Genomic DNA, 26,544 nt, shown 5'->3' with positions numbered 1-26,544 from the left:
GAAGCAAACAAATGGTGTGAGATGCAGGAGATTGATCATAGTAAAACAACCTTAGGTTTAACTAAAGTGCACTTAGAAATACTTAAGAGATAGAGAATGGTTTCAATGCAAATGCAATGCAGCTATATTAAATGCAAATGCAATGCAGCTATACTCGCCCCAGCAGAGGGTAGATCCGGGATCTTCTCCAGGCCTGCCTTCTTGCAGATGTGGGCAAGATCTTGGACGTTCAGCTAATGGGCCGTGGACACTACCAGATCGAGTTCGAGACTGCCCAGAGCGTGGCCCAGGTCCTAGCCATGAGTCCCCTTGACATCAGGGGCGCTCGGGCATTCTTCAGACCTTGGCAGCATGGCTTTGACCCAGCAGCGACCGAGCAGGGAGAGCGCCTTTTCCATGTTACAGTTTGCTTCCCTGTGGACGCAGCTTGGTGATAGAGTGACTGGGGAGTTTTTTGAGATTACTGGGCCCCGCCATGCTCGAGCAGGAGTCCGCAGCTTGGGAGGCCGGACGGATCGGTAGCTACTAGCTATTGAGCCCAAGGAGATCAGAGCCATTGCCACTGGGTTCTATAGAGACTTGCTTGCAGCGGAGCCAGCCACTGAGGCTCGGGATGCTTGCAGACAGACTGTGTGGGCCCATGTGCAGAGGAGGGTCACAGATCGTATGCGTACACTTCTGGGTGAGCCTCTCTCAGAGGTTGAGCTTGCTGAGGCCTTGAGGGACCTTCCGCGCCATAGTTGCCCAGGGGAGGACGGATTGACGCTTGCCTTTTTTATGTGCTATTGGGACCTTTTGGGGCCAGGCCTCTGCAGGGGCTTTCAGTATGTTTTGGACACTGGGGTGATGCCACAGAGCTTTTCAGAGGGCTTGATCTTTCTTATCCCCAAGGGGGAGGGAGTATCAGATGATATTCGGCATTGGAGACCTATTACGATCCTCAATACTGTCTACAAGGCTTAGCAAAGGCCTTGAGTTTGAGGATCCAGCCCTTCCTGGGGGAGTTGATTCATGCTACCCAAACAGGATTCGTCAAGGAGCGTAGTATCCTTGACAACATTTTCACCTTCTGGGAGGCGACGGCCCGAGCTAGATTTCTTGGTGAGGACTTGGTCGTGATGCTTCTCGATTTTGAGAAGGCATACGATAGAGTCGATTGGGGTTTCTTAGAGGGCACTATGCTTCGCCTGGGCTTTGAGCCAGGTTGGATTCGAGGGGTGGCGGCTCTATATTCCACAGCTCGTAGTCAGGTGCTGATTGCAGGAGGACAGGGACCGAGTTTTGAGTTGACCAGATCAGTCCGTCAGGGGTGTCCTCTCGCCCCGTTTCTTTTTCTCTTCTTTGCTGAGGCTATGAGCATGTATCTTGAGAGGACTCCAGCTCCCAGTCCGGGGGGAGGACCTGCTCGATGCTGAGTTTGCTAATGACACGGGTTTATTTTGGCATGGCCAGGAGGCCAATCTTCAGCGGGCCGAGCAGTCGCTTCAGGTTTTTAGTGCAGCTTCGGGAGCATTGATCAATTGGCGCAAGACAGTGGCCTTTTGGATCAGTAGCGCTCCCACTCCGGCATGGAGCCCAGACCCGGGTTTTAGATGGATTCCTCCTGGCACATCAGTGCGATATTTGGGATGCTAGATTGGACTAGATTTGTCACCTGAGCAGCAGATTGCCCCGCTTCTTTTGAGCATTCGGAGGAAGCTTCTGTATTGGAGTACAGCTCGGCTATCCTTGGCTGGGAGGGTGGTGGTGGCAAATCAGGTGCTTTTAGCGACCATGTGGTACATTACGTCTTGCTGGATCTTCTCGAGCTCTTGTATCAGCTAGGTACAGAGGCTGATCAGGAACTTTCTTTGGTCTGGGCGAGATGGTCAGCCAGCCCGGGCAAAGGTTGCTTGGGCAGTTATTACACTTCCGTTGGCCCAGGGAGGCTTGGGCATTATAGATCCAGTTGATCAGAGTAGAGCCTTATTGGGGAAGCTTATTGTTCGGGGGCTGCTTCCAGGCGCTGAGCCTTGGAAAGAGCTTCTTTTGCAGCGGCGGCTGCAGGCTCGAGCTCCCCCAACAGGGGACACTTGGGCACCAGAGATACGATGGATCTTCATAGAGATGAGGAGGACAGGCCTCAGTAGAGGATGGGAGCATAGTTGCAAAAAAACGCGTTTCAAACTTTAGGCTACTCGTTTGAAACGTGCAAACGTTTCAAACGTTTGAAACGCGTTTTTTTGCTGGGCCAGTTTTTTTTTATGATAGAAAACGTACGATGCAGTATCTCCTGGCATTTCAGTTTTGAAAGTGACGCTTGAAAGAGACGTTTCCAGCCTTTGAAGTCTTCCAGGTTTGCTTGCACCCCTACCTACGCACCAGTCCTTCTCCCCCGGCCCCTACGCACCGTAGGTAACAGGTTTGTACTAACCCTAAATCCTGATTTTTTCTGATTTTGGACCAAATTTCAGATTTGAAATTTGGGCATTTTTTGCCAGGTTGCCTACATTGGTGCATGCACACCTTGCCTACGCACCAAGCCTACTCCTCCGGCCCCTACGCACCCTGCTTCTCAGGTTTTTAATAACCCTAAATGCTGATTTTTTCTGATTTTGGACCAAATTTCAGATTTGAAATTTGGGCATTTCTTGCCAGGTTGCCCAAATTTCTTCATTCATTCATCATGCCTCGGGCTAAGGATGCCATGTGGAACCACGTAACTCCTGTGAGCAGATATGGGGGTTCAGGCACAGAAAGGTGGAAATGCAATTTTTGTGCCAAAGTGTCAGGTGGGTCTATTATTAGGGTAAAGGCCCATTTTACAGGAGTAAGAGGGGAAGGCATTGGCCCTTGCAGTCAAGTACCAAGAGAGGTTGTAGCGTCTCTTCAGCAATGGAAGAGAGAACATGAAGCAGCAAAGGGAATTCAGCCTATTGATGATGATGTACAGGATACAGATTCTGTAGGTGATGTGTCCAAAAGAGCTAGGACAGAGGATGATTTGCAGAGTCAAGCAGGTGGGTCTAGCTCCATTCCTGTAGCCCACAGATCTTCATTGCCCACCGTGCCTTCTCTAAAGAGGGCAGGCATTAAAGCAGGCATACAAAAGCAAGCTGTCAAGGAGGCCACACGTGAATTGACAAAGTTGTTTATACAATGCGCTTTGTCATTTCACGTCGTGCGTACTCCTCGTTGGAAGAAGGCCATTAAAGCTATCAGCCGCATTGGGTATGAGTGGGAGGGTCCATCTTATGAGTCCCTTCGCAAAACCCACTTAAGGAAGGAGAAGAAGGCAGTGGAGCTTGAGATGGAGCCTTTGAAGGCAACCTGGCAGAAATATGGATGCACATTGCTTTGTGATGGCTGGACAGACATGAGAAAGAGAAATGTATATAACATTTTGGTGTCCTGTTGTAAGGGCACAATGTTTTTGCGTGCCATTGATGCCTCGGTTCCAGGTACAGTTGTTACTGGAGCATTCATATGGAGACATTTGCGTGAGGCAGTGCTAGAGATTGGCCCAGAGAACATAGTGCAGGTAGTTACAGATAATGGGTCAAATTGTGTATCTATGGGCAGGATGTTAGAGGATGAGTTTCCAAAGATAGTGTGGACTCCATGTGCATCACACAGCTTGGACCTCTTGATAGAGGATGTGGCCAAAATTGGGTGGATTGCCGACCTCTTTAGTACTTCTCGGAGCATGGTGAAGTTTGTCACCAAGAGGCCAAAGGTTTTAGCTATGTTTCGTGCACACAGTGATTTGGAGTTGTTGAAGCCCTCAAACACCAGGTTTGCTTACATGCTCATTGTGGTTGAGAGGCTTGTGCGGGTCCGTACAGGTTTACTCCGCACTGTTGTCTCTCAGGAGTGGATGGCATGGGATGATAGAGAGCATCCCAAGGCAGTAGCATTTGTGCGCGCGGTAATGCGAGACACTTGGTGGGCTGAGGCCCTTGCACTTGTCACGGCCACTCAGCCTATATATAGTGTGCTTCGCATTACGGACATGGAGGGCAGCACCCTTGGACTCTTATATGAGTTCATGGACCGCATTGGAGAGGCCCTAGATCGATGCACTATACTATCAGCTGAGAGGTATGTATCATTGTATGTCATTGTTGTTCTTTTAGTTGCCAGTGGCCACATTATACATTGATATTAATTCCATGCTTCCAAGTGTCGTTGAACAGGATCCAGGACATCAGGGAGGTGTGGAACCGTAGATGGGATTGGTTTCATAGGCCAATCCATGCGGTTGCCCATATACTACACCCACTATGGCGGAATGAGGAGCAGTTCAACAATGAGGAGCTAGAAGAGGGATGGCAGTCTTACATCCAGACCTGGACTGGAGGTGATGTTCAGCTCCTCAGGAAGTTAGAGGATGAGCTCCTAGTATTTCGGAATGGGAGTCATGCCTTTGGGAGAGCCACTGCAGTTTTGAGAGAGACTCAGCTTCAGCCAGTCTCTTGGTGGGAGAAATATGGCATCGGTACTCCAGTTCTGGTAAGTGCCCACTGACAAGTTACAACTTACATGTAATAAGTTTGCACTTTGAAGTAACAACTTAGTACTTACAACTTATATAAGTTGTTTCTTCTTATTATTTATAAAGTTTTCTGTTATCTTTTGACAGAAACGCCTTGCATTACGAGTCCTCTCACAGGATTGCAGCTCTGGTCCATGTGAGAGAAACTGGAGCACATGGGCCCTCTTCCATACAAAGAAGAGGAACAAATTGTCCACTGCTCAATTAGAACGGTTGGTGTATTGTCATTGCAACCTCCGTTTAATTGAGCAGCAAGGCAATCCCATTGAGCCGCGCCAAGTGAATGTCGACAAGATCGACATAGAGAAAGTGAAGGACGTACCAGAGATCCCTGCTGAGGAGCGCGACATCTATGCCATGCTATACGAGGAGATGATGGCACCAGCTACTATGACACGATCACGGGCACCGACATCAGCAGATCATGCATCTACGAGTGCTGAGGCTGAGGCTGAGGCTTCATCTTCTTACGACACAGACTCACATTCCTCAGAGGAGGATGATGCTGAGTAGTTACTAGTTACTACTAGTGACTCTTGACTCTTGACACTTGAGTCTAGAGTTGAGAGTCCAGACTCCAGACATTGGAGACCATTTGTTTTTTCAGAGTTTTTGTATTTGGTCTTTCGGTACAGACATCTGTATTTCAGATTTCAGATTTATCATTTGACACTATTCACTAGTGCTTAGTATGTTGCTTAGTATGTTGTAAGTTGTAACTTGTAACTTCAAACTGGTTATGCTATTAATAATTATATGGGTTTTTGCCATCTATGATCTAATTCCTGATTCCTGAAGACTGCCATGTATCATGTATGATGTATCATGATTCATGTTACATGTATGATCATTGTATGATGTAAATTGTAATCATGTATGATGTATTAAGAATCAGGATTCAGTATGAAATTTGAATCATGGATTCATCATTCATGATGTATCATGATTCATGTATATGAAAGTTGAATGTAGATTTTAGCATTAAACTGTACCAAACATAAATTTATGGACACCCCCCTAAAAAAAACCTGGAAAAAACACCTGAAAAAAAATTTGAAAAAAACTTTTAAAAAACTTTTGGAAATTTGTTTGAAACGTTTTTGAAACGTTTCAAACACGTTTCAAAAACGCGTTTCAAAAAACGTGTGGCAACTATGGATGGGAGGACAGATTTGCCTTGAGCATCCTGAGAGCTTGGGAGTTGCTGAGACCGGGGCTCTCTCAGAGACCTCCTTCTTGTGATGAGGAGCGGGCCAGACAGCCGCTCATCCGAAGCCCATCGGTTCGCACAGAGCAGGGTCATATGCTGGGTTCTCGACCTCGTCTAGCCTGGGGACCATTGGCGGCAGGCCCAGCACGTAGTTTTGGAGACTGGCAGGCCTTCTGCAATCTCCCAGAGGAGATCCAGGTGGAGAGGCTGAGTCACTTCAGGTGATCTCTGTGGCCAAAGGGCGCGCTGCATATGCCCATATGCGCCAATTAGAGTCCACATCTGCAGGGTCTGGGTCAATATGGCGGCCTGCAGAGTGGCATGATCCTAATGCATCCCTTGAGGCCACAGAGATCACCTTTTTCCAGTATACTGTTCGGTTGGGGCGACATATCTTGACGGCGAGGAGGATGGTCTCTCCAGCTGCATCGAGGCACTGGCGGCTACAGGGACTCTCTCAGGAGTTTCTGGAGGATTTTTGGACCAAGATCTGGGCTAGTCGACAGGCACGCAGGATCTCGACTTTCCAGTGGCTGGTCGCCCACCAGGGCTCTGCAGTTGGCACCTGGCTTGTCTACAGCGGTCTTCCGGCGGCCTGCGTCCGATGCGGCCACCCTAGGGAGACACAGAGACATTGCCTATGGGACTGCCCTCAGGCGAAGCAGATTTGGTTGCGGATGCTGCGCATTCTGGCCCCCCTTTCTCCAGAGGATATGTATACGTGGGGTGCCGCTACTTGGTCGACTTCGTCAGGGCCTGCTATGGGCTATGAGATGGAGCAGGACAGCCAGGCCATCAGATTCATTAGGGGCCAGCCTCGCCTTGTTCCTTCACCGAACTTCTCGTCCGCCGGCTGGACACAGGAGAGGGATCTACGATGGGAGCTCCTCAGCAGCCTCACCATATGGTTCACCTGGAGGGCCCGGTGCTTCAGGGCCTTAGAGGGGAGACTGGAGCCACCAGCAGAGACTGTTCGGGGGATCTGGCAGGAGTTGATCCACACCCTGCGAGGACAGTATGACCGCATCCGGGGTGACTCGGATGAGGCGATCTTGCGGCGCCAGGCCTTTCACACCACTTGGCGCAGCGGCCCCTTCTATACCCTACACGCGGGGCCCCCCCGTTGGCACTACAGGCCACCTGTTTGGCTTTCCCCCCCTCCTATTGTATGATATAGCCTCTCAGTTCTTTGTACTGATACTTGTACTTTTCAGCACCTAGGGAGAGTCTCCGGGGCTGCCTTGCTTTGTTCTCTGCTCTGTTTTCTTATGAGCAGAGAGGATCTTTTGTAGCCCTACGGGCGTTTTTATATAACTAATGAAAGGATCTTTTCTCGGGAAAAAAAAAAGATGAACCCATTCCGTGTAGTCCAAATATGCCAAAGTCCTGTCCATCTAAGGAAATGGAATATCACAAGGTGACTGTCCGAAGTAATGACTTGAGGACAAATCCCAAATATCCACTGATGAGCCGAAACAGTAGACCTCTCTACTCCCTCCCAAATGCGAGAGACAAAAGACCAAATCTGACGGGCCACTGGACAACTCATGAACAGATGCATAACTGTTTCAGTGCATGTCATGCAGAAGAAGCAAGAGGCCAATGTAATTTTACGACGGCTGAGCTGATCCCGTGTAGGTAACCCTCCCACCAACATCCTCCAAATGAAAACCTTACCTTGGTAAGGGAGTTTAGACTGCCAACCACGCATAAGAGTTTTCTACCACCATGATTTAGACTTGTGCAATCCCCACACCTTATTGGCCTTGGCTGAAACCCAATCTTTCTCTGATACGAGCTTATGATAGACCTGGTTAGTTGAAAGTGATATCAAGTCACCAGATTTACATAGTGCCCAATCAAGCCAAGGCTAATCTGCAGATGGCCGAGGCAATGGAGTAAAAGGCTCAACTGCATGCATGATGTCAATCCATAGTGGCTGAAATGTCCGAGGAACCCTAAAGTGCTGCCGAATACGACGAAACGAATATGGCCTATCACGACCAGGTATCACAGCATCTCGGATTCTAACCAAGCCTAACCTGACCATGCGGTTGAGTCGTATGCGTGAAGCATCTCTGTCTGGCCAAACAATGACGCGACTCCACAAATGTTTCGAACTGCAAAGAGTTCAAAAGTAGTCTTTCATGACCAGGATCCCACCGAGCCAATAGTAGAACTTCATGCCAAGAAAGGAGAATATGCGATAAAATGTGAGATGAGCGAATACGGACAGGATGAGCCGCATTCACAATGTCCCACCATGAAGCCTGCACACGTGTCCGTCCATGTGACAATCCCTCCAACTCAATCAAGTCACGAGCCATGAATACCCCGCGCCATCATATGCAAGCGGACATCCAGTAAAGCAGCCCCACCCATTCTTTTGGGCGTCGTAATGTGATTCCAAGCTATCCATGTTTGACCCATAATATTTCCTTGCCTCTTCCACAGCATAAACCGAATGGGAGCAACCAAACGGAGAAGAGATTTGTGCGTCCAAGGTAGCAAAGGCAAAAAATAGGAAATCATGCTAAGCATAATAACCTAAGCTACCTTAACCCTCACGTGCATAGGCCACCCTTGAGCTTTCCAATACACAAATTTATCCGAGATCCGAGCAGAAATCCAAGCAAGAAGCACTTGGGGGTCCACATCCACACCCACCGGATACCCAAGATGACGAACAATGTCTCCTGTATGCACCACACGGCCTTGCCACCCTAATGTCTCAAGATCAAATTCCGTGCATACAATGAGGGCTGATTTTGTTGAATTTATTTTCAGCCCAGAAGCCAATGCAAAATTATTCCAAGCTTCCATTGCTCGATCTATATTGGCTTTTTCGGCCCTGAGAAACATAAAAGTGTCACCCGCAAGGGCTTGAGCAACCAATTGCTTGCCATGAGGGAGATGCAAACCAACCACTTCACCATGCGATGCCATAGCATCTAGGCGAGATAACATAGGATGAGTGGCAATGGCAAAGAAAAGAGAACTAAGAGGACAGCCCTGCCGGAGAGAACGGGTGAGAGAAATACCATCCGGAGCATAATCCGCATGATAGAGCCAGAGCCAAGTAAATGCACCAAATTAGCCATTTTGGGACCAAAGCCCATGGCTGTCATTAACTGAGAAAGGAAAGACCAGCTGACATGATCAAAAGCTTTTTCAAGATCTAGCTGCACCATCACAATCTCTTGCTTCTTTGCCTTGGCATAATCCACTCCAATTTGAACATTAAGAATATTATGCAAAATATTCCTGCCATGCACAAATCCATATTGATATGGATGAATAAGAGTAGGAAGCACCTTCTGCAAGCGATTGGCAAAAATCTTTGTAAAGATTTTATACATAATACCCATAAGTGAGATCGGGCGCCATTGAGCCAAAGAAGTAGGCGAAGGGACTTTGGGCAACAAACGAAGTATGCCCAACTTCCAATCGGCAGGCATATATCCCTCATCCCAAACCCTTTGACAAATAAGCGTCAAAGGGTCTGCAAGCTGATCAGCATATTTTCGGAAAAACTCATTTGTCAAACCATCCCAACCAAGGCTCTTTCCCATGGGAAGTTTGGAGAGAACAGCTTCCACTTCCCCTTGAGTAACACGAGCATCAAGCTGAACCCCCACATCAGGGTCAACTTGCCTCTCTCTCTCTCACTTGCCCTTGCCTCTCTCTTGCCTATCTAATATCTATATAAGAACAAGGCTACAAGGCTACAAGCACACACACACCCCTTCAAGTTTTAAAAGTTCAAGCAACTCTCTCTCTCTAGTCTCTCTCCCTCAAGCTTCTTCTAACTTAGTAACTTCCAACTTCCAAGCCTCTCACACAAGGCCCTACTCTCTACTATCTAGACTCTCTCTCTCTCTCTCTCACCTCTCCCTCAAGCCTCTTGAGTCTTCCAACTTCCAAGCCTCTAGGCCTCTACGCTCTCTCTCTCTCTCTCTCTCTCTCTCTCTCTAGTAGACGTTAATACAGCTTTCTTTCTTTCTTTCTTTCTCTCTCTCATTTTGTATCTACTTAATTATTAATACAATCAACCGTCAATGCCTTCACTCTTTGATTGGCGTATTTTGTTAATATGACTCAAAAGCTTACCATTTTATGTAAATTTGTGCTCATTTTGATGTACTTCCAAAGTAGAATAAGTGTAGAGTAGAAAAACTCTTAAAAAAAGTATTTTTTGAGTGCCGTTCCCTCCCCCGTCCCCGTTCCCTACTTATGGCCGTCCCCCGTCCTCATCCCCCGTTCCTTGTGACTATGGATCAAATGCTCTCACATGCTGGAACTCTAAAGGGGGAGCGAGCACAGTGGACTACTTGATGTGATCTCCTTCATTGATACCTGATGTGCGGGATTTCACGATTTCCACTCGGTCCATTGGCATAGCAGCTGATCATGCATACCTGAGTTTCACACTAGTAGGTAGATACCCGAGAGATGGGCCAGCCACTCATCTACCTAGTTACTCGAGATATCAGTTTACACGTGAGATAGCTAGGGTTTACCGAGATGCAGTATCTGATGGCTTGTTTGCTTCAGACCCGCATAGCCCTCTGGACGGGATTACGAGAGGATTGGCAGGTGTACTACATGCATCCGCCTCATATGTGTTTCCCTACACTATGATCCCTCCCACCCACCCCCCCAACACTGCCCCATAGAACAGTTGGTATGATGATGAGTGTCGTGAGACACGGGCACAGCTATAACATGAGATTGCCATTGGGAGACACACACAGACAGGCCAGGATGATCTTTCGGTGCCTTGTGCGGAGGAAGAAATGAGCCTACCTGGCTAAGTTAAGAGGAGGAGATCTACCAACACTTCCTAGGGAAGGACAGCACGAGGGCATGGAAGATGTTTCAAGAGAGAGAGCCTAGTAGTCCGATTACTGCACTTGAGGCATGGCATGCTTATGCTAGAGAGCTGTATGATGCGCCAAGACAGCCCCCCACCCCCCCTCCACTGGGAACTAGACCGGCTAGCAGCACCTTTTTTACTATGCGGATGGTGCTAGATGCGATAGACAGGTTATAGAATGGAAAGGCACAGGGTCATGATGGGCTAGTTGGAGACAGTGTTGCGTAGAAACGCGTTTCGTACAGGTTTGAAATGTACGAAACGTTTCGTCCTGTACGAAACGTGTTTTTTATTCATCATGAATATTTTAATACCCTACAGCCCGTCACATCGAATCGTTTCGTAACTTTTCTGGGGGCACGTTTCCCAATGGCGACCACCTGTACTTTTTCGCCATTTTGTGTGCCAGCTTGCCATCAAATCAACACTCGTGTCAGCCCGCCTGTAGATGCCGCCTGTAGATGAGAATGAGCATGAGGATGCAGATGAGGATGAGCATGCAGATAGCAGCTAGCAGCTGCCAGCATCATTTTATTTGGACATGTTATTTAGTTTGAACTTTGGACATGTTATTTATTTTGATCTTGGATTTTGAGTCATGACTCATCACCCACATGGTGATCCTTTTGATTTCTGTTTAGTCATCACCCACGTGATTTGTGATAGCATCATATCTTACATGTATTTTGTTTTTATTGAAATGAATTCAATGTAGTCTCTTATAAGTTATGTCAACAGTTTTTTCTTTTGTATATTTCAAGTTAAAAATATACATACTTTTTCTATTTTGTATGAAACCTTTTTGTACCCGTTTCTTAACTTTTATGAAACGTTTCAAAACGTATGAAACCCATTTCATACCTGCCGTTTCAGAAACGCCTGGCAACACTGCTCAACTTGGAGAGCACTTCTCATATGCACGTGATACTTTGGCTCCGCTGATTGTACATGTGTTTAATCGTGCCATTTGTGAGGGTTTCCCAGCAAGCTGGACAAAGCATACCATTGTATCACTCTTTAAGAGTGGGGACCCCATGGTACCAGGCAACTACAGGACGATCATGATTGGTCATTACTTGGCCAAACTATATGGCTCTATATTGGAGTCGGAGTTGAGCCGTTGTGCAGAGAGGCATGGTCACCGAGCACAGAGACAGGCCGGCTTCAGGAGAGGAATTACTACCTTGGATCACATACTTACACTTCGGGCACTTATTGAAGAGGGCAAGGCACAGAAGAGAAGGATATATTGCTGCTTTGTGGACTTACGCAAAGCCTTCGATACCATACCACGTGCCAGGTTTATGCACAGATTGCAAGACATTGAGGTACCCGAGGATATGCAGTGGGGGATATATGCTTTGTATGAGTCTGTGACAGGTAGAGTTCGAGCTCCAGGCAGACTATCCGATATGGTGACCGGCATGATAGGGGTGAAGCAAGGATGCCCGCTATCACCCACCCTCTTTGGACTGCACATGGATGTGGTCTCCGATTATGTAGACAGATTGGGAGGCCCAGGGGCATGCCTGGCAAGGGTGTTGATACCCATCTTGTTATATGCAGATGATATTGTTCTAATCTCAGACTCTCCGAAGGGATTACAGAGACATTTGGATGCATTACAAGCATTCTGTGCAGATAGAGATCTGACAGTTGAACCTTGGGAAAACCAAGGTTATGGTGTTTAACACCACATAGACATGGGTGACGAGATCAGAGTATCGGTTCACTCTCCGAGGGGAGCCAGTTGAGTACGTCAGGTCATGTCTATTTGGGAGTTACTTTCACAACACCGTGTTTCTCCCTGAAGGAGGCAGCAACAGCTATATTAGCTCGAGGGCATGCAGCCTTGGGGGTACTTCAGAGGCAGTGTGTACACATACAATATGCTCAGATGAGATCATGGTTTGACCTACATGGTTTGCGAATAGAGGCACTCCCACCCTTTCAGTACAACTTGGATTGTCCATTTTTGGATCTCACCCGCTCGGAGCAGAACCACATGATTAGGATGGATATCGTCAAAGTGGACACAGAGAGGACATGTACTAGTCCCCTTGAGCCCTTAGGCACAAAAATGGCTCATTACAAGAGCCATTTTCTGCACCTCTCACCAGATGTACACATATCACATGGGATATGTTGTGCCATTGGACAGATCCAGACCTCATCACACCAGCTGCGGATTGAGACAGGGCGATATGTGCATCAAATCTCGGATGACTGCATTTGTCAGCTCTATGCTACCAGGAGGCAGAGACAGAGGAGCACTACGTTTGCCCATGTACACTATATCATGAGATCCGAGGGAGAGATCACTGCGTCTTCCGAGAGGATTTTGGACAGTTACGCAGGGTCATGGAGTTTGAGGATCAAAGATGACTGGGATTGTTCCTGCTTGAGCTCAGGAGACACAAAGAGACCCTCTTGGCAGATAGGAGACCGAGCCATGATGTACCTAGACAGAGGATCCTAACAGATTTCTTCAGCACCAGCACCAGCACCAGCAGCCCAGCCCACACACCTCCTGAGACCACCTCCATCGGGCCACCAGGACACCAGCCACGCTCCCAAGGAGTCACCATTGATAGAGCACTCGTCTTATGTCGTGCTCGTCGGCCACACCCACCAGGATCCCGACCACGGCATCCTCACCATCGCTAGATCAGAGCCATTATTGCTCGGCATCGGAGGCGCCTACCTCGCTTGTACGACCTCTCCATTCTAGACAGTCCCATGGCGGAGATATTTGATCTGAGGAGAGGGCAACACTTCAACTAATCCGCATACATGGATCTACTTGATATACATTGTCCAATATTTTCTACTCAGTATCATCTAGGAGTCTTACTTACAGTTCTTATAACCATAAGATAGTCAGTTTATTGTACTTTTCAGTTTCATTTGGTTGTTCTCTTTGATGAGACACCAACTTCAAATATACTCTCACTTTTGGTCTCATAGGCCATAATGGCCTCTTAGAGACATTAATATATCATTTCATTTCTTACTTTGGTCTCATAGGCCCATTGGGTCTTTAGTAGACGCTCTCTCTCTCTCTCTCTCTCTCTCTCTCTCTCTCTCTCTCTCCGATGAGGATTGGCAGCAAGTTGAGAGGCCCCAGGTCATGATGTTCTCCCGTATGATCCGTAGCAAACCATCAGTCCCACACCAAATTATCCAGGTAGAGTTTGCTGCAACCCCGATGGTAGTGGAGGCACTCTTCCAGACAGTCATGTACCTTCATCGCATCAGTCACATGGATCCCCACAGGTACCCGAGGCTTGCCCTGGAGTCCTCCAGACAGCTAGCACTTGAGGGGCACTCTGGAGTATGGTATGCACTAGTTTCCACTTGGTTCTCAGTATATGGGCTCTGCATGGACCGCCTACCCCCCCTTCAGTACAGTTTGGACTCCCCTTTTTTCCGGCTGTCTCACGAGGATACCAACCAGGTTATCCCGTCAGATCTTCTTAGCCCCTACACACATTGCACATGGATCACACCCCCGGAGCTCCCCACGAAGATGCACTTTTACAGAGACCACTTCCTCACACTCACTGAGGATGGATTCATCCCACAGCCGAGCTACTTGAGTGTTCACATGTCCCATGCCATGCGGATTGCGATTGGCCAGATACGGGTTTCTTCCCACTGCCTCAGAGTGGAGACAAGTAGAGCTGAGCGCATCTTCAGAGCCGGGAAGCTCGTATGGACACCCAGAGAGGAGAGGATCGGCCGACTATGCAACACAGAGGTTGAGACGGAGGAGCATTACATATGCCGCTGCCCAGTATACTATGAGACCCGCGGGAGGTTTCACTGTCTATTTCGTGAGGGATTCGGTCCACTCTCCAAGATCATCGGACAGAGCCTCTGCACTCCAACGTGCTCGACGCCCTCGACCCCCCCCGTCGGCCACGATCACCTCATCAGCTCCAGATCCACGACATGCTCCACCGCCATCGAGCTACCTTTCACGTGACATAGCTGAGGGAGACCTCTCCGCCATACTCGTCAACCCCATGCTTGACATTTTGGAGAGTGGTATACCATCTACTCGAAGCTGATGTGGCTCCCATGTTTTTATGTTCTTAGTATTCCATGACGAGTTTCCATGGACAGTTTTGTATCACCCCAGTGAGATGGCTATATTTATGTTTTCATTCTGTTTTATTTTCCATTCCATGATGAGATATGCCATGGACATTATTGTACCACTTTGGTCTCATAGGCCCATTGGGTCTTTAGTAGACGCTTAATATCTCTCTCTCTCTCTCTCTCTCTCTCTCTCTCTCTCTCTCAACTATAACAACCACGGCATCCTCACCATCGCCAGATCAGAGCCATTATTGCTCGGCATCGGAGGCGCCTACCTCGCTTCTACGACCTCTCTATTCTAGACAGCCCCATGGCGGAGATATTTGATCTGAGGAGAGGGCAGCACTTCAACTGATCAACATACATGGATCTACTTGATATACATTTTCCAGTATTTTCTACTTAGTATCATCTCGCAGTCTTACAATTCTCTTCTTATGACTGTAAGACAATCAGTTTATTGTACTTTTTAGTCTCATTTAGTTGTTCTCTTTGATGAGACACCAACTTCAGATGTACTCTCAGTTTTGGTCTCATAGGCCATTATGGCCTCTAATAAGAGACGTTAATATATCATTTCATTTCTCTCTGTGCACACCCAGCCGCGCACCTCTCCACTCTGGCCTGTGCACAGGCGGTCCCCCCTATTATGTTCTGTGCGCACCTCTCTACCTGCTTTGTGCGCCTTTGGCTGCTCTGCCTGCGTTGCCCACCTGCGCTTCAGCATGTAGCATGAAACAGGAGCTTGAAAAGGAATGGACCGAGCATATGCATGCCCAAAGGAAAGTGATATACAAAACGCTGAAGGAAGAGATATATGCCCAATTGAAGGGAGAAATGCAAGCCCAAGTACGGGTTGAGATGGAATTAGCCCAAGCTTTGATGCACACGGAAATGAAAAAAGAGATGCAAAAATGGAAGGATGACATGCTCCGAGAGATTGGCACAATAGTTGCATCGTACGAAGGCACTTTGAAGACATGTATGGTTGACCGCGAAAAAGACATCACAGAAATGCAAAACACTTTGGAATCATGTAAGGCAAAAGTGGCTACACGTGAGAAGGAAATGCATTCATGGGCTGAAATTGCCAGTGCCACAAAGAAACAAATTGGGGAAGTCAACCCATGGATTGAAGTAGTAAAAAAGCAAAAGGATACACCAGTCAATAAAGTAGAGGTGAGGAATGCTACATTGGAAGAGGAAGCCAAGAGAGGGGCACGTGCCTTACATGTACACGTAGTTGAGTGGGAAGATAAGGGAAATCCCCAAGAGGATGCAAAAGCTCTTGCAACAAAAATTCGAGCCACTGATGTACCCATTACTAGAGCATGGTGAGTAGGCAGAGATGAAACCAAGGTGAAGATATTGATCATCAGGTTTCGTGACTTGGAGAAGAAGAAGGCCTTCCTCTCCAAAAGGATAGCCCTTAAGGAGGAAAAGACTTATTTGGATGAGGACCTTTCATCGGCACAGATAGCACACCGGTAGGAACACATGCCGCGTGTGCTTGAGGCATGGAAAGAGGGGAAATGGGCAGTATACAAAGATGGCCAAGTCATCATTACGGAGAGGAGGCCCGCTTGACGGTGCACGGCCTATGAGACCTTGCAATTCATGGTGTGGAATTGCAATGCAGCCCTTAGAACAGATGCAGGATACGTTGAGGATACTTTCAGACACAGTGATATTGCTATGTATATGGAGACCCATCAGTGCACAAACAAGAGGCTTCGTAACGTGCGGGGTTATAGATGGGAATCAGTGTTCTGCCCTCAGTCACGCACAGTGGGAGGTACCAGAGGATTTGGAGGAGTAGCAATACTTTTTAGGGAGAAGCTTCGTGACAAAATACATGTGGTACATAGAGATACAGATGCAAGGTACATGTGGGTCTGAATATGCAGAGGGGGGCTCCACGAGCTATATGTGGCGGTATGATACTTTCCCCCAGCCCACTACAGGTTTGCACCATCAAGAGAGTCGCCCTACATGCCACTATATGATGATATCATGAGGTTTGCCAGCATGGGAGACATATTACTATTGGGAGACTTTGATGCACATACAGGCACAGAGCAGATAGAGCTGTATGATACTCAAGAGGCTATGTACCGAGAGATCACGGCAGAGGATGTAGGGCTGCAGAGATCAGCACAGGATGAGGGGGAGATTACAAATTATGGCAAGCATTTTCTCACACTCAGGAGTGCACATGGGTTGGTGGTCATATACAATGGCCTATCGAGATGAAGGATCAGATGCTCTCACACACTGGAACTCTAAAGGGGGAGCGAGCATAGTGGACTACTTGATGGGATCTCTTTCATTGATACCTGATGTGCGGGGTTTCACGATTTCCAGTTGGCCCATTGGCATAGCAACCGATCATGCATACCTGAGTTTCAACTAGTAGGTAGATCCCCAAGAGATGGGCCAACCACTCATCTACCTAGGTACCCGAGATATCAGTTTACACGTGAGACGGTTGGGGTTTACGGAGATGCAGTATCTGATGGCTTGTTTGCTTTAGACCCGCATAGCCCTCTGGACGAGATCACGAGAGGATTGGCAAGTGTACTTCCGCCTCATATGTGTTTCCCTGCACTATGATCCCTTCCACCCCCCCCCCCCCCCCCCCCGCGCAGCATTGCCCCCCACATAACAATTAGTATGATGATGAGTGTCGTGAGACACGAGCACAACTACAACGTGAGATTGCCATTGGGACTCACACGCATAGACAAGCCAGGATGATCTTTCGGCACCTTGTGCGGAGGAAGGAACGAGCCTACCTGGCTAAGCTAGAGGAGGAGATCTACCAACTCTTCCTGGGGAAGGACAGCAAGAGGGCATGGAAGATGTTTCAGGAGAGACAGCCTGGTAATCCGATTACTGCACCTGAGGCATGGCATACTTGTGCTAGAGAGCTATATGATGCACCAGGACAGCCCCCCACCCCCCCTCCACTGGGAGCTAGACAGGCTAGCAGCACCTTTTTTACTATGCAGATGGTGCTAGATGCAATAGACAGGTTACATAATGGAAAGGCACAGGATCATGATGGGCTAGTTGGAGAGCACTTCTCGTATGCGCGCGACACTTTGGCTCCGCTCATCGTACATGTGTTTAATCGTGCCATTTGTGAGGGTTTCCCGGCAAGCTAGACAGAGTATATCATTGTACCACTCTTTAAGAGTGGGGATCCCATGGTACCAGGCAATTACAGGACGATCATGATTGGTCATTACTTGGCCAAACTATATGGCGCTATATTGGAGTCAAAGCTAAGCCGTTGGGCAAAGAGGCATGGTCATCGAGCACATGGACAGGCCGGCTTCAGGAGAGGATTTACTACCTTGGATCACATACTAACACTTCAAGCACTTATTGAAGAGGGCAGGGCACAAAAGAGAAGGATATACTGCTGCTTTGTAGACTTCCGCGAAGCCTTCGATATTGTACCACGTGCCAGGCTTATGCATAGATTGCAAGACATTGAGGTACCCGAGGACTCCTCCATTGGGCCATTAGGGCACCGACCACTCATAGAGCAGTCATCTTATGTCGTGCTTGTCGGCCACGCCCACCAGGATCCCAACCACGGCATCCTCACCATCGCCAGATCAGAGCCATTATTGCTCGGCATCGGAGTTGCCTACCTCGCTTCTACGACCTCTCCATTCTAGACAACCCCATGGCGGAGATATTTGATCTAAGGAGAGGGCAACTTCAACTGATCAGCATACATGGATCTACCTGATATACATTTTCCAGTATTTTCTACTCAGTATCATCTCGGAGTCTTATAATTCTGTTCTTATAACTGTAAAACAATCAGTTTATTGGACTTTTTAGTCTCATTTAGTTGTTCTCTTTGATGAGACACCAACTTCAGATGTACTCTCGGTTTTGGTCTCATAGGCCATTATGGCTTCTTAGAGACGTTAATATATCATTTCATTTCTCTCTCTCTCTCTCTCTCTCTCTCTCTCTCTCTCTCTCTCTCTCTCTATATATATATATATATATGTGTGTGTGTGTGTGTGTGTGTGTGTGTGTGTGTGTGTGTGTATGTATCTATATATATATGTATGTATGTATGTATGTATGTATGTATGTATATATAAGCCAAACAAAGGCAAGATTGAAGTTCCACGTGTTCTCTTACTTTCTGCATTAAGATGGGATGCAGAGTGATCTGCCCTACACCTGAGCCTCCTAGCACCATCTTTCCGAAGTAGTTCACGAGGTTACACGCTGAGAGGATATCAATGGCCGAAAGATTGTCCTGAACAAAGAGCATGAAAACTTAAAATTGGCTTTTTAACCTTACCAAGCTTTAGTAAAAAAAAACTAGATGTTCTCTCAGTGTGGCTTTTCCCCCTCCCTCTCTCAGATCTGTCTCCCTCCAAGAATGGCTAGCCCTTTATTACCTCTATAAAAAGATTGTAATCTAGGATTCCCAATTTCTTTCTTTTTGCAAATAGAAAAATCTCATTTTTTATAGGGAAAAAAGGTTGGATCCTGTATGATTCTCAACAGTGATTAACATACCACTCCTGCTGGATCGTCGTGATTGCCGTGAATCGTGAACACTGGCAAGCCCACATTGAAGTGGGGATCCTCATAGTTGACATGCCCAAACCTGTAGAAACAGACTAGTGATACCAATAGCGAGAAATAAAGTCCAAGTGCACCATCACCATATCACCACAACAACCTGAACTGTATTTACAATCAACAGGAACCTTTACTTACAATATGTGAGTTAACGGTATCCTCAGCTCATGAAGGTTTTGCTGACCTGTTGGGAAAGTTTACAGTCTGATCGCTGACGACTTGGAACTGCACTGGTCGATCATTGAGGCAGTGGCGACGCAGAATTTCTAGTGTTTGGACCAATGTCGCACGTGAGGGCTTGTTCTCATGAAAAAGATCTCCACCCAGAAGTAAAAAATCCACCTGCAAAAGAAACCTTTATTTCTCATTATCAAGGAACCTTTGAGACTCATTATTAAGAAACCTTAATTTCATTATCCTTTATAACATCAAATTTATCAGAGGTGTCCTTGCTGTTGTTCATCAGGGCATCCACAATATCTAGATAAGGACTTTACAGTAGTAAGCTAAGTATCAAGAACCTCAGGTGACTGCACTCTTATGCTGATCAGCATTGAGGTGTCCATGCTCCTGCAAGAGTTTTTGATGCTGCTGTCGAGAGCTCGTGAAGCCGGCTCACTAAAAATCAACACATCTTCTACAACCACAGAGGCAGCTGAGCACCTCGTACAAACTCTATGGTACAGTCTTCTAGTCTGGATGGAGGTAACTGTGGTGGCAATCGCTGGTCCCTCAATGCAATAAAATATAATCTTATATGCTACAGCATCGAATAGGACCACCACCCATCCCTCCTTCACCGACCCATAGCAATGAAAGCCCCCTTCTGTCCTCAAACACTTCCCCTCCTGCTTGTCTTCAACCAACTTCTCAATAACCACACCAGACCTGATACTACTAGAAGCTGGCGCAATCAGGTCTGAGTTGGGCATTCGGCTGTTTTAGATAGCAATTCTTCTTTGACTGACCCACCTCATAGCATCTAAAGCATCTACTCTCTTTAAAGTAGGTTTCCATCCCTCCTTGGACACAATGCCAAGAATCTTCTTCTGCCTCGCCAGTGCTGGAATTCTGATCCTGCTGTTGGACCACCTTGGAAGAAGCCTCCCTTCCTGGCAGTCTTCCCAACAATCAGTTATATCCCATCGCCTATTTCAGGAATCCTCCTACACCTCAGTTCCTAGCAGAACTTTGGGACAGTCTTGATGTGATGGCACTAGGCTAAAAGGGTTACACAGACCCTGCTAGCCATGCCTTGTCTCGATACCAACTCAAAGGACAAGACCCAAGGCTTCTTGCACTGTTAACAGCATTGGGTGACTCAAATTTTTATAATACAGTAAAACAGTCCATCTATCTATCTGTACCAGCATCATAGCCTGATAGCTTTACCTGGTAAACCCAAAGTCATTTTTTTTCATTTAAGTTCATGATCAACCTCATCAATGATCGCCTTCATGTGAACACATTAATAGTCTTAATTGCTACAAATCATAAAATGGTGTGTCCATCGATCAAAATGATGAATAGCAATATCCAAATCCGTAAGAGACACGGTCAAGCAATCTAATTGACCATATATGTGCCATTGGCCAAAAAATTTATATTTCTATGGCTACATAACCATCATGGTGATGTTGAAAACTTTTAACAAAAATCTTACTCTTTTAGAAAACTGATAGAATTCCTAGCGCACGGAGGTGTATATGTATGCACGTATGTATATTTGTGTATGTATGAATGTATGTGTGTATGTATACATTTGTAAATGTGTGTAGATGTGTATGTTTGTATGTATGTATGTATGTCAAAAATCAGAAAAAAAAACCTGGCGCTGCTCAGCAATCGAGCAAATTTCATCAAAGGCATTAAAGGAATCATGCCGCCTGATCTCATCCTTCTCCATATGGCAGTCAGTAGCCACCAAAACCCGCAGCGTGCAGCTGGAATTCTCCTCCCTGTTGAGGGAAAAGGTTAGAAAAGAGAAACAGCTAAGAATCATTTCCTTCACATTTTTTCCTGTCGAAAGCTGGCTTCTCGCAGAAAAGCTTCTTACATGGGAGGTGGTCTTCACGCTGTGAAGAACAATCGCTACCGTGTCCCGCCAAATAACCTGCACTATCATAAGCTGATGCATATATATGTGATTTATATTGATATGTACACATACATACATATGTGTGTTATGTATATACATTTATACATACATATACTAATTTATTTGTTGAAATTTTACCTTAGTATATTACTTATCCCTTTATTTACTGATTAAGTATATTATCTATAGATTCTTCTGCAGGAAAGTTAAGGTCATGCATTCATACAAGTGTCTTATTTTCCTAGTATGTCGAAATTACGAAGCAAAGGTGATCCATCAAGGGAATAATAACTTGTAATCCACAAATGCCATCTTTATCCTTGTAAGCTTCTAGCTTTTAGTAGGTCATTGACATCTTCATCTTCATCTTCAGATATATCATTTTTATCGACTATGATATTTTTATTCTTGTTTACCTCCTCTTTCAATTTATTCATATTTATCATCACATATATCGTTTTTATCAACTAAAAGATTGTTATTCATGTTCACCTCCTCGTTCAAATTACAAACTTTGTTTCAATGTAGTGTTTGCTCCAAGTTATTGTTACTTTTATGGTTCATGTTCTCATATTATTTGCTTGGTCTTACTTAAAATATACATCTTCCATGTGTATTCACATGAATAACATATTGCCATATTTCATTGCATGTATCGGGATAGAATAATGTTGGTTGACAATGCTTGGTACAAAGACAAAAGGATCAATTCTTTTTTGCTATAAGTTTTTTGTTGAGTTGATGGCATAAAATCCATTTTTATCCCTTTAGAATGTTTTATTGCATCCACAATACATGGTTTAAAACCATACTTTTAAGAGCATTGAAATACTTGTAGTTGATCTCAATTATATCCTCAAACATACCTACATAGCATTAATCGCCTTTAACAACATTTGATCCCCTAGCAAGCACTGGCCTAACTTTGTTGTTGGAACGAGGCTACAATGCTATTATCCATTATCACTCATTGCTTGTCAATTCTTACATGTTATAGATATTTGGTAGTACTTCACCGCCGTGAGATCATGCTCTTATGCTCTTGACACTTTTGTCCCACTGGGTTTTTTCTCATGGCCATCTAGGTGTGAACATGCACCTTATAGTTAGTTAGTATATAAGAAACCTCATTTACAATTTAGGGTTACTTGCTCATTTGTACTTTCTCCTTGTACTTGTAGAGAGCTTTTATCTCTCTCCTTTGAGCTTGCTATTCTCTCACACTCTACACCCTTGTGTTCTTGTCATTGAGCATTGTGTGTAATATTCTGGCTCATCATTCCATGAGATCCAACAGTGGTATCAGAGCAAAGCTTTTCCATAGTCTTCTTTTTGGTTTTCATCTTCCCTGTGTGCAAGGTTCAATAGCTTATGTTTAAACTTTCAAATAACTTATTTCAGTTAGTCGTTATCAGTTAGTTTTAGTTCAAGTTAAAGCATCCAACATATTAGTATTCGAGATTTTCATTAAAGCTTCCATTGATGCTCTCTCTCTCTCTCTCTCTCTGTAATCACTGAAGGACGCTCTTTACACCTTGAATCAGCACTTCTACTTCAAGAATCATCTTCCATACAATTGATTTGTACAAGGGATTCAAGCTATAACCAAGCAATTCAACACAAATGTAAGCTTTAGTTTTTCTACTATCATATCATTTTGCTTACAATCGAATCATTTTATCTAAACAATCGAGTCCCACTTTTGCACCACCTCACCAGGTGTGCTGACACATGGTAAAGAGAATCGCTCGATTCTTGGATTGTTTCATCTGAGATAATTCACAAGTTTTGCAATCGACCGATTCAACTCTTGAATCGTTGATTTCTTGGATTGATCAATTCCACTCTTTGATTCGACGATTCCACTTTCTAGAATACACTGATTCCACCTGGTTCTCCAGCAAATTGCTTTGATTCTTGGTTCTCCATCAATCCTACTCTAGCGATTCTTCTTTATCGTTTCCACTTTCTCCATGATTCTACTTTTCTCGTCGATTCCACTATTTCTAGCAATTCCACTTTTTACCTATTCAACTTTTCAGTGATTCCACTTTCGGCAATCGTGCTCTAGCAATTCTTAGTGATCCTACTCCGATGATTCCACGTCTTGAACCACCCGACTCTACTTTCTTGGATCGTCTGATTCTAATTTCCTTGGTCGTCCATTTCTACTACTAATTTTCAACAGTTTGTAGATTGTTCAATAGTATATTATCAATAGTTTGTAGATTGTTCAATAGTATATCTACTAATTTCAGTTCAAGCTTATTTTTCATGTATTCCCTTCTCAATTAGGTATGACTAACAACTCTGCAAATAATTCTAAAGAGAATAAAAATTTTAGATGGCTCAAACTACTCCTTGTGGAGTTTTATGGTAAAAAATGTCCACGAAATAAAATGGCTTAATGCCAGTGGTGATGGTCGCCGCCCTATTGCAGTTGCTCACGCTACTTCTCAAAGGGGTTAGAGTTAATAAATCTAACAATAAGTTCCTCAAATTAATAATGAACTACAAAGATGGAATTCACATGATACTCAAGCTTTGGCATTGATTACCTTGTCAATTAAAAGGTCTATTGTTATGCACATTTTCTCTTGTAGAACATCCATGCCTGCTTAGAACACTCTAGAAATTAGGTATGAGGCTGAAAATAATGCAAGGATTGCCTTTCTTAGAAGGCAAGTTGATAATGAAAATATACAAGAAAAGGAGTCCATGAATGAACATTTAACAAAATTACATGACTTGAGAGATAAACTTCTCAATATCGATGAAGTCATTCCTAAAAAGGATATGATTAACATCATCCTTAACTCATTTCCTAAATTTTATCTGGGTTTCAATACTTCTCTTCAGCTTTCATTAAGAGGAAATCCAACCCACTTACCTATCAGGATCTTGTTAGCTTACTATTGTAGGAGAAACAATCTAGAAATAATGTTTAAGAGAGTTTTATTAGTGATCAAGCTCTAGCAGCCAAGGATAAGGACAAGAAATTTTAGCAGAAGACCAATTCAAACAAAACTTTGGAGGCTAAGGGTGATACCAAACAAATAAAGAAGGTGACTTGCCGGTATTGCAAGAAGCCCACCCATGAAAGCTGCTTCAAACTTTAAAATAAGGAAAAGAAAAAAGAGGAATCCAATAAAGGTTCCAGCAGTTCTGTCTCTGATAATTAGAGTTCTAAGAAAGAGGACTCTAAAATTTGCAGCAGTAGATGATTAATGCATTGCCCATATAGGACAAACAGATTTGGCAAATACGTTTGGACAAATAGATTGTGCTTACTAGATCTTTAACGACCAGTGGTTAAAGAAATATGTACAAACCACCGGTGGTTTGTACAAATTGGACATGTATGAGTAGTGTGATGTTGCATTTCTTTTAATGCAATGAAAGATTCCAAGTTCTGGTGTGCTAGGTTTGGCCACACTTCTATTAGAGGTTTGATGCTTTTATAGAAACATGGGATGTTAGAGAATCTTTCTCAACTCGATCCACCACACCAAGATATGTTTGTGAAGAATGTATCCTTGGCAAACTTACTTGCCAAAATTTTTCAAAGAATGCAGCAAGTAGAGCTGATCACAAATTACGATACATACCTAGTGATGTGTGTGGTTCAATTATTTGGATTACTTCTTTAAGAGGAAGCTTATATTCTGTATTACCCATCATGGATGGAAAGTGTGCCAATTGGACATTAAAACATAGTTCTTGAATGGCGTCTTATAGGAAGAAGTTAACGTGAGTCAACCAGCTAGATCTACCCAATCTAGTCAAGAACAGAAGGATTGCAATCTTAATAAAGCTTTATATGGTTTGAAACAAGCTCCCAAAGCTTGGTATTAAAGATTCATGCCTATTTGACTAGACAAGTATTTCAAAATAGTCTTACAAAAAGCTTGGTACTAGAAGATTCATGCCTATTTTGAAGTCCCTGTCTAGTCAAATAGGCATGAATCTTCTAGTACCAAGCTCCCAAAGCTTGGTAATAGAAGATTCATGCCTATTTGACTAGACAGAGATTTCAAAATAGTCTTACGGAAAGCTTGGTACTAGAAGATTCATGCCTATTTAACTAGACAAGGATTTCAAAATAGTCTTCCGGAAAGCACTTTATATGTGAAAAAGGACAAGAAAGATTTGCTGATTGTTGTCATTCTCTATGTATATGACATGCTAGTGAGGATTTCATTATAGTCTTCAAGGATGACCTTGCCTCAAATTTTAAGATGTCAGATCTTGGTATTTTGCACTACTATTTGGATATGCAATTTATACAGCAAGCTAACAGTATAGTCATTAAGCAATCAAAGCACATTATAAGGCACTGCTCAAGAGGCTCTATGATTCCAAAGAATATTTTTAATGTAGCAATGGTATCAACACAAGAGGCCATATAACTCAACCACATGCTATCTACAAAGTAAGCCCTCTCTAGGATTTATCTTGGTAGGGTGTTCTCCATCCTCCTATAGCATAGTATTGAGCGTGGTGTAAATAATATGTTTATTTCAAGACAAAGCATTAATAATAATTATACTCGTGCAATAATGTATTTGGAAAAAAGGTTCATGGTTTTTTTTAGGCCTCGACTTATAAAATTGAGTCGATAAGCTTTGCATCCATTTCTATAACCAACCCTGACTTCATGGGGATGTGAAATAAAAGGTCATGCCGGCCTTCAATTTGACATGAAAGTAAACCATCATCACATGATTGTGGGATGTAAATTAAACAACAAAAGTGAACATAAACAATATACATTAATATAATATCTTGCCTCTCCCAACTCGTTTTCTTGTCACCTTTGTCTAGACTAAAGCATTCAATCGTCCGATTGGTCACCCTAAATGTCACCGCATTCTCCTTGCTACTTTTGTAAGGTGAATTTACCACAAAGGGCGAATTGTCCTTGACATCCCAACACTGTGAAACTCCATAGGGCTAAAGAAGATGGTTTGAATATCTTTGAGAGTGAGAACATATGGCTATTAAGATAGATTAATTAGGGTAGCATAGCTTTACTAGATTTTTCTTCTCTTTCTTTGTTTTGTTGGTGCCAATATAATGTTAGGAATCACTATGGGCCT

The 26,544-nt window shown here is 44.7% G+C and overlaps 2 protein-coding genes across 5 annotated transcripts in view; one reads left to right on the top strand and one right to left on the bottom strand.

Moving 5' to 3' along the window:
- The window catches only part of LOC147621512 (uncharacterized), a 29,597-nt gene extending 9,243 nt beyond the window's left edge, over nucleotides 1-20,354 (bottom strand). For 2 of the 4 annotated variants that reach the window (XM_086824274.1, XM_086824275.1), the window contains exons 1-4: nucleotides 19,869-20,353; nucleotides 19,532-19,689; nucleotides 19,282-19,372; nucleotides 18,896-19,015 (exon numbers count right to left, since the gene is read on the bottom strand). In XM_086824274.1, the coding sequence (XP_086680400.1) occupies nucleotides 18,896-19,015; nucleotides 19,282-19,372; nucleotides 19,532-19,689; nucleotides 19,869-20,279 (780 nt within the window). In that variant the 5' untranslated portion in view covers nucleotides 20,280-20,353. Of the gene's footprint in view, nucleotides 1-18,895; nucleotides 19,016-19,281; nucleotides 19,373-19,531; nucleotides 19,690-19,868 lie in introns of all 4 variants that reach the window. The other 2 variants (XM_086824272.1, XM_086824273.1) reach the window with 2 other exon arrangements.
- LOC147621513 (uncharacterized) lies at nucleotides 2,666-5,304 on the top strand. The gene is made up of 3 exons (XM_086823734.1): nucleotides 2,666-4,080; nucleotides 4,176-4,491; nucleotides 4,622-5,304. Exons 1-3 carry the CDS (start codon nucleotides 2,666-2,668, stop codon nucleotides 5,045-5,047), a joined length of 2,157 nt encoding a protein of 718 aa, XP_086679860.1. The 3' UTR covers nucleotides 5,048-5,304.
- Nucleotides 20,355-26,544: the final 6,190 nt, after the last annotated feature.

This window comes from Cibotium barometz, chromosome 30 (genome assembly GCF_041138505.1).
Source record: "Cibotium barometz isolate CiBa-2024 chromosome 30, ASM4113850v1, whole genome shotgun sequence".
NCBI classification, from domain to species: Eukaryota; Viridiplantae; Streptophyta; class Polypodiopsida; order Cyatheales; family Cibotiaceae; genus Cibotium; species Cibotium barometz.
The sequence above is the reverse complement of the archived record's forward strand: the minus strand, read 5'-3'. Positions and strand labels throughout refer to the sequence as shown.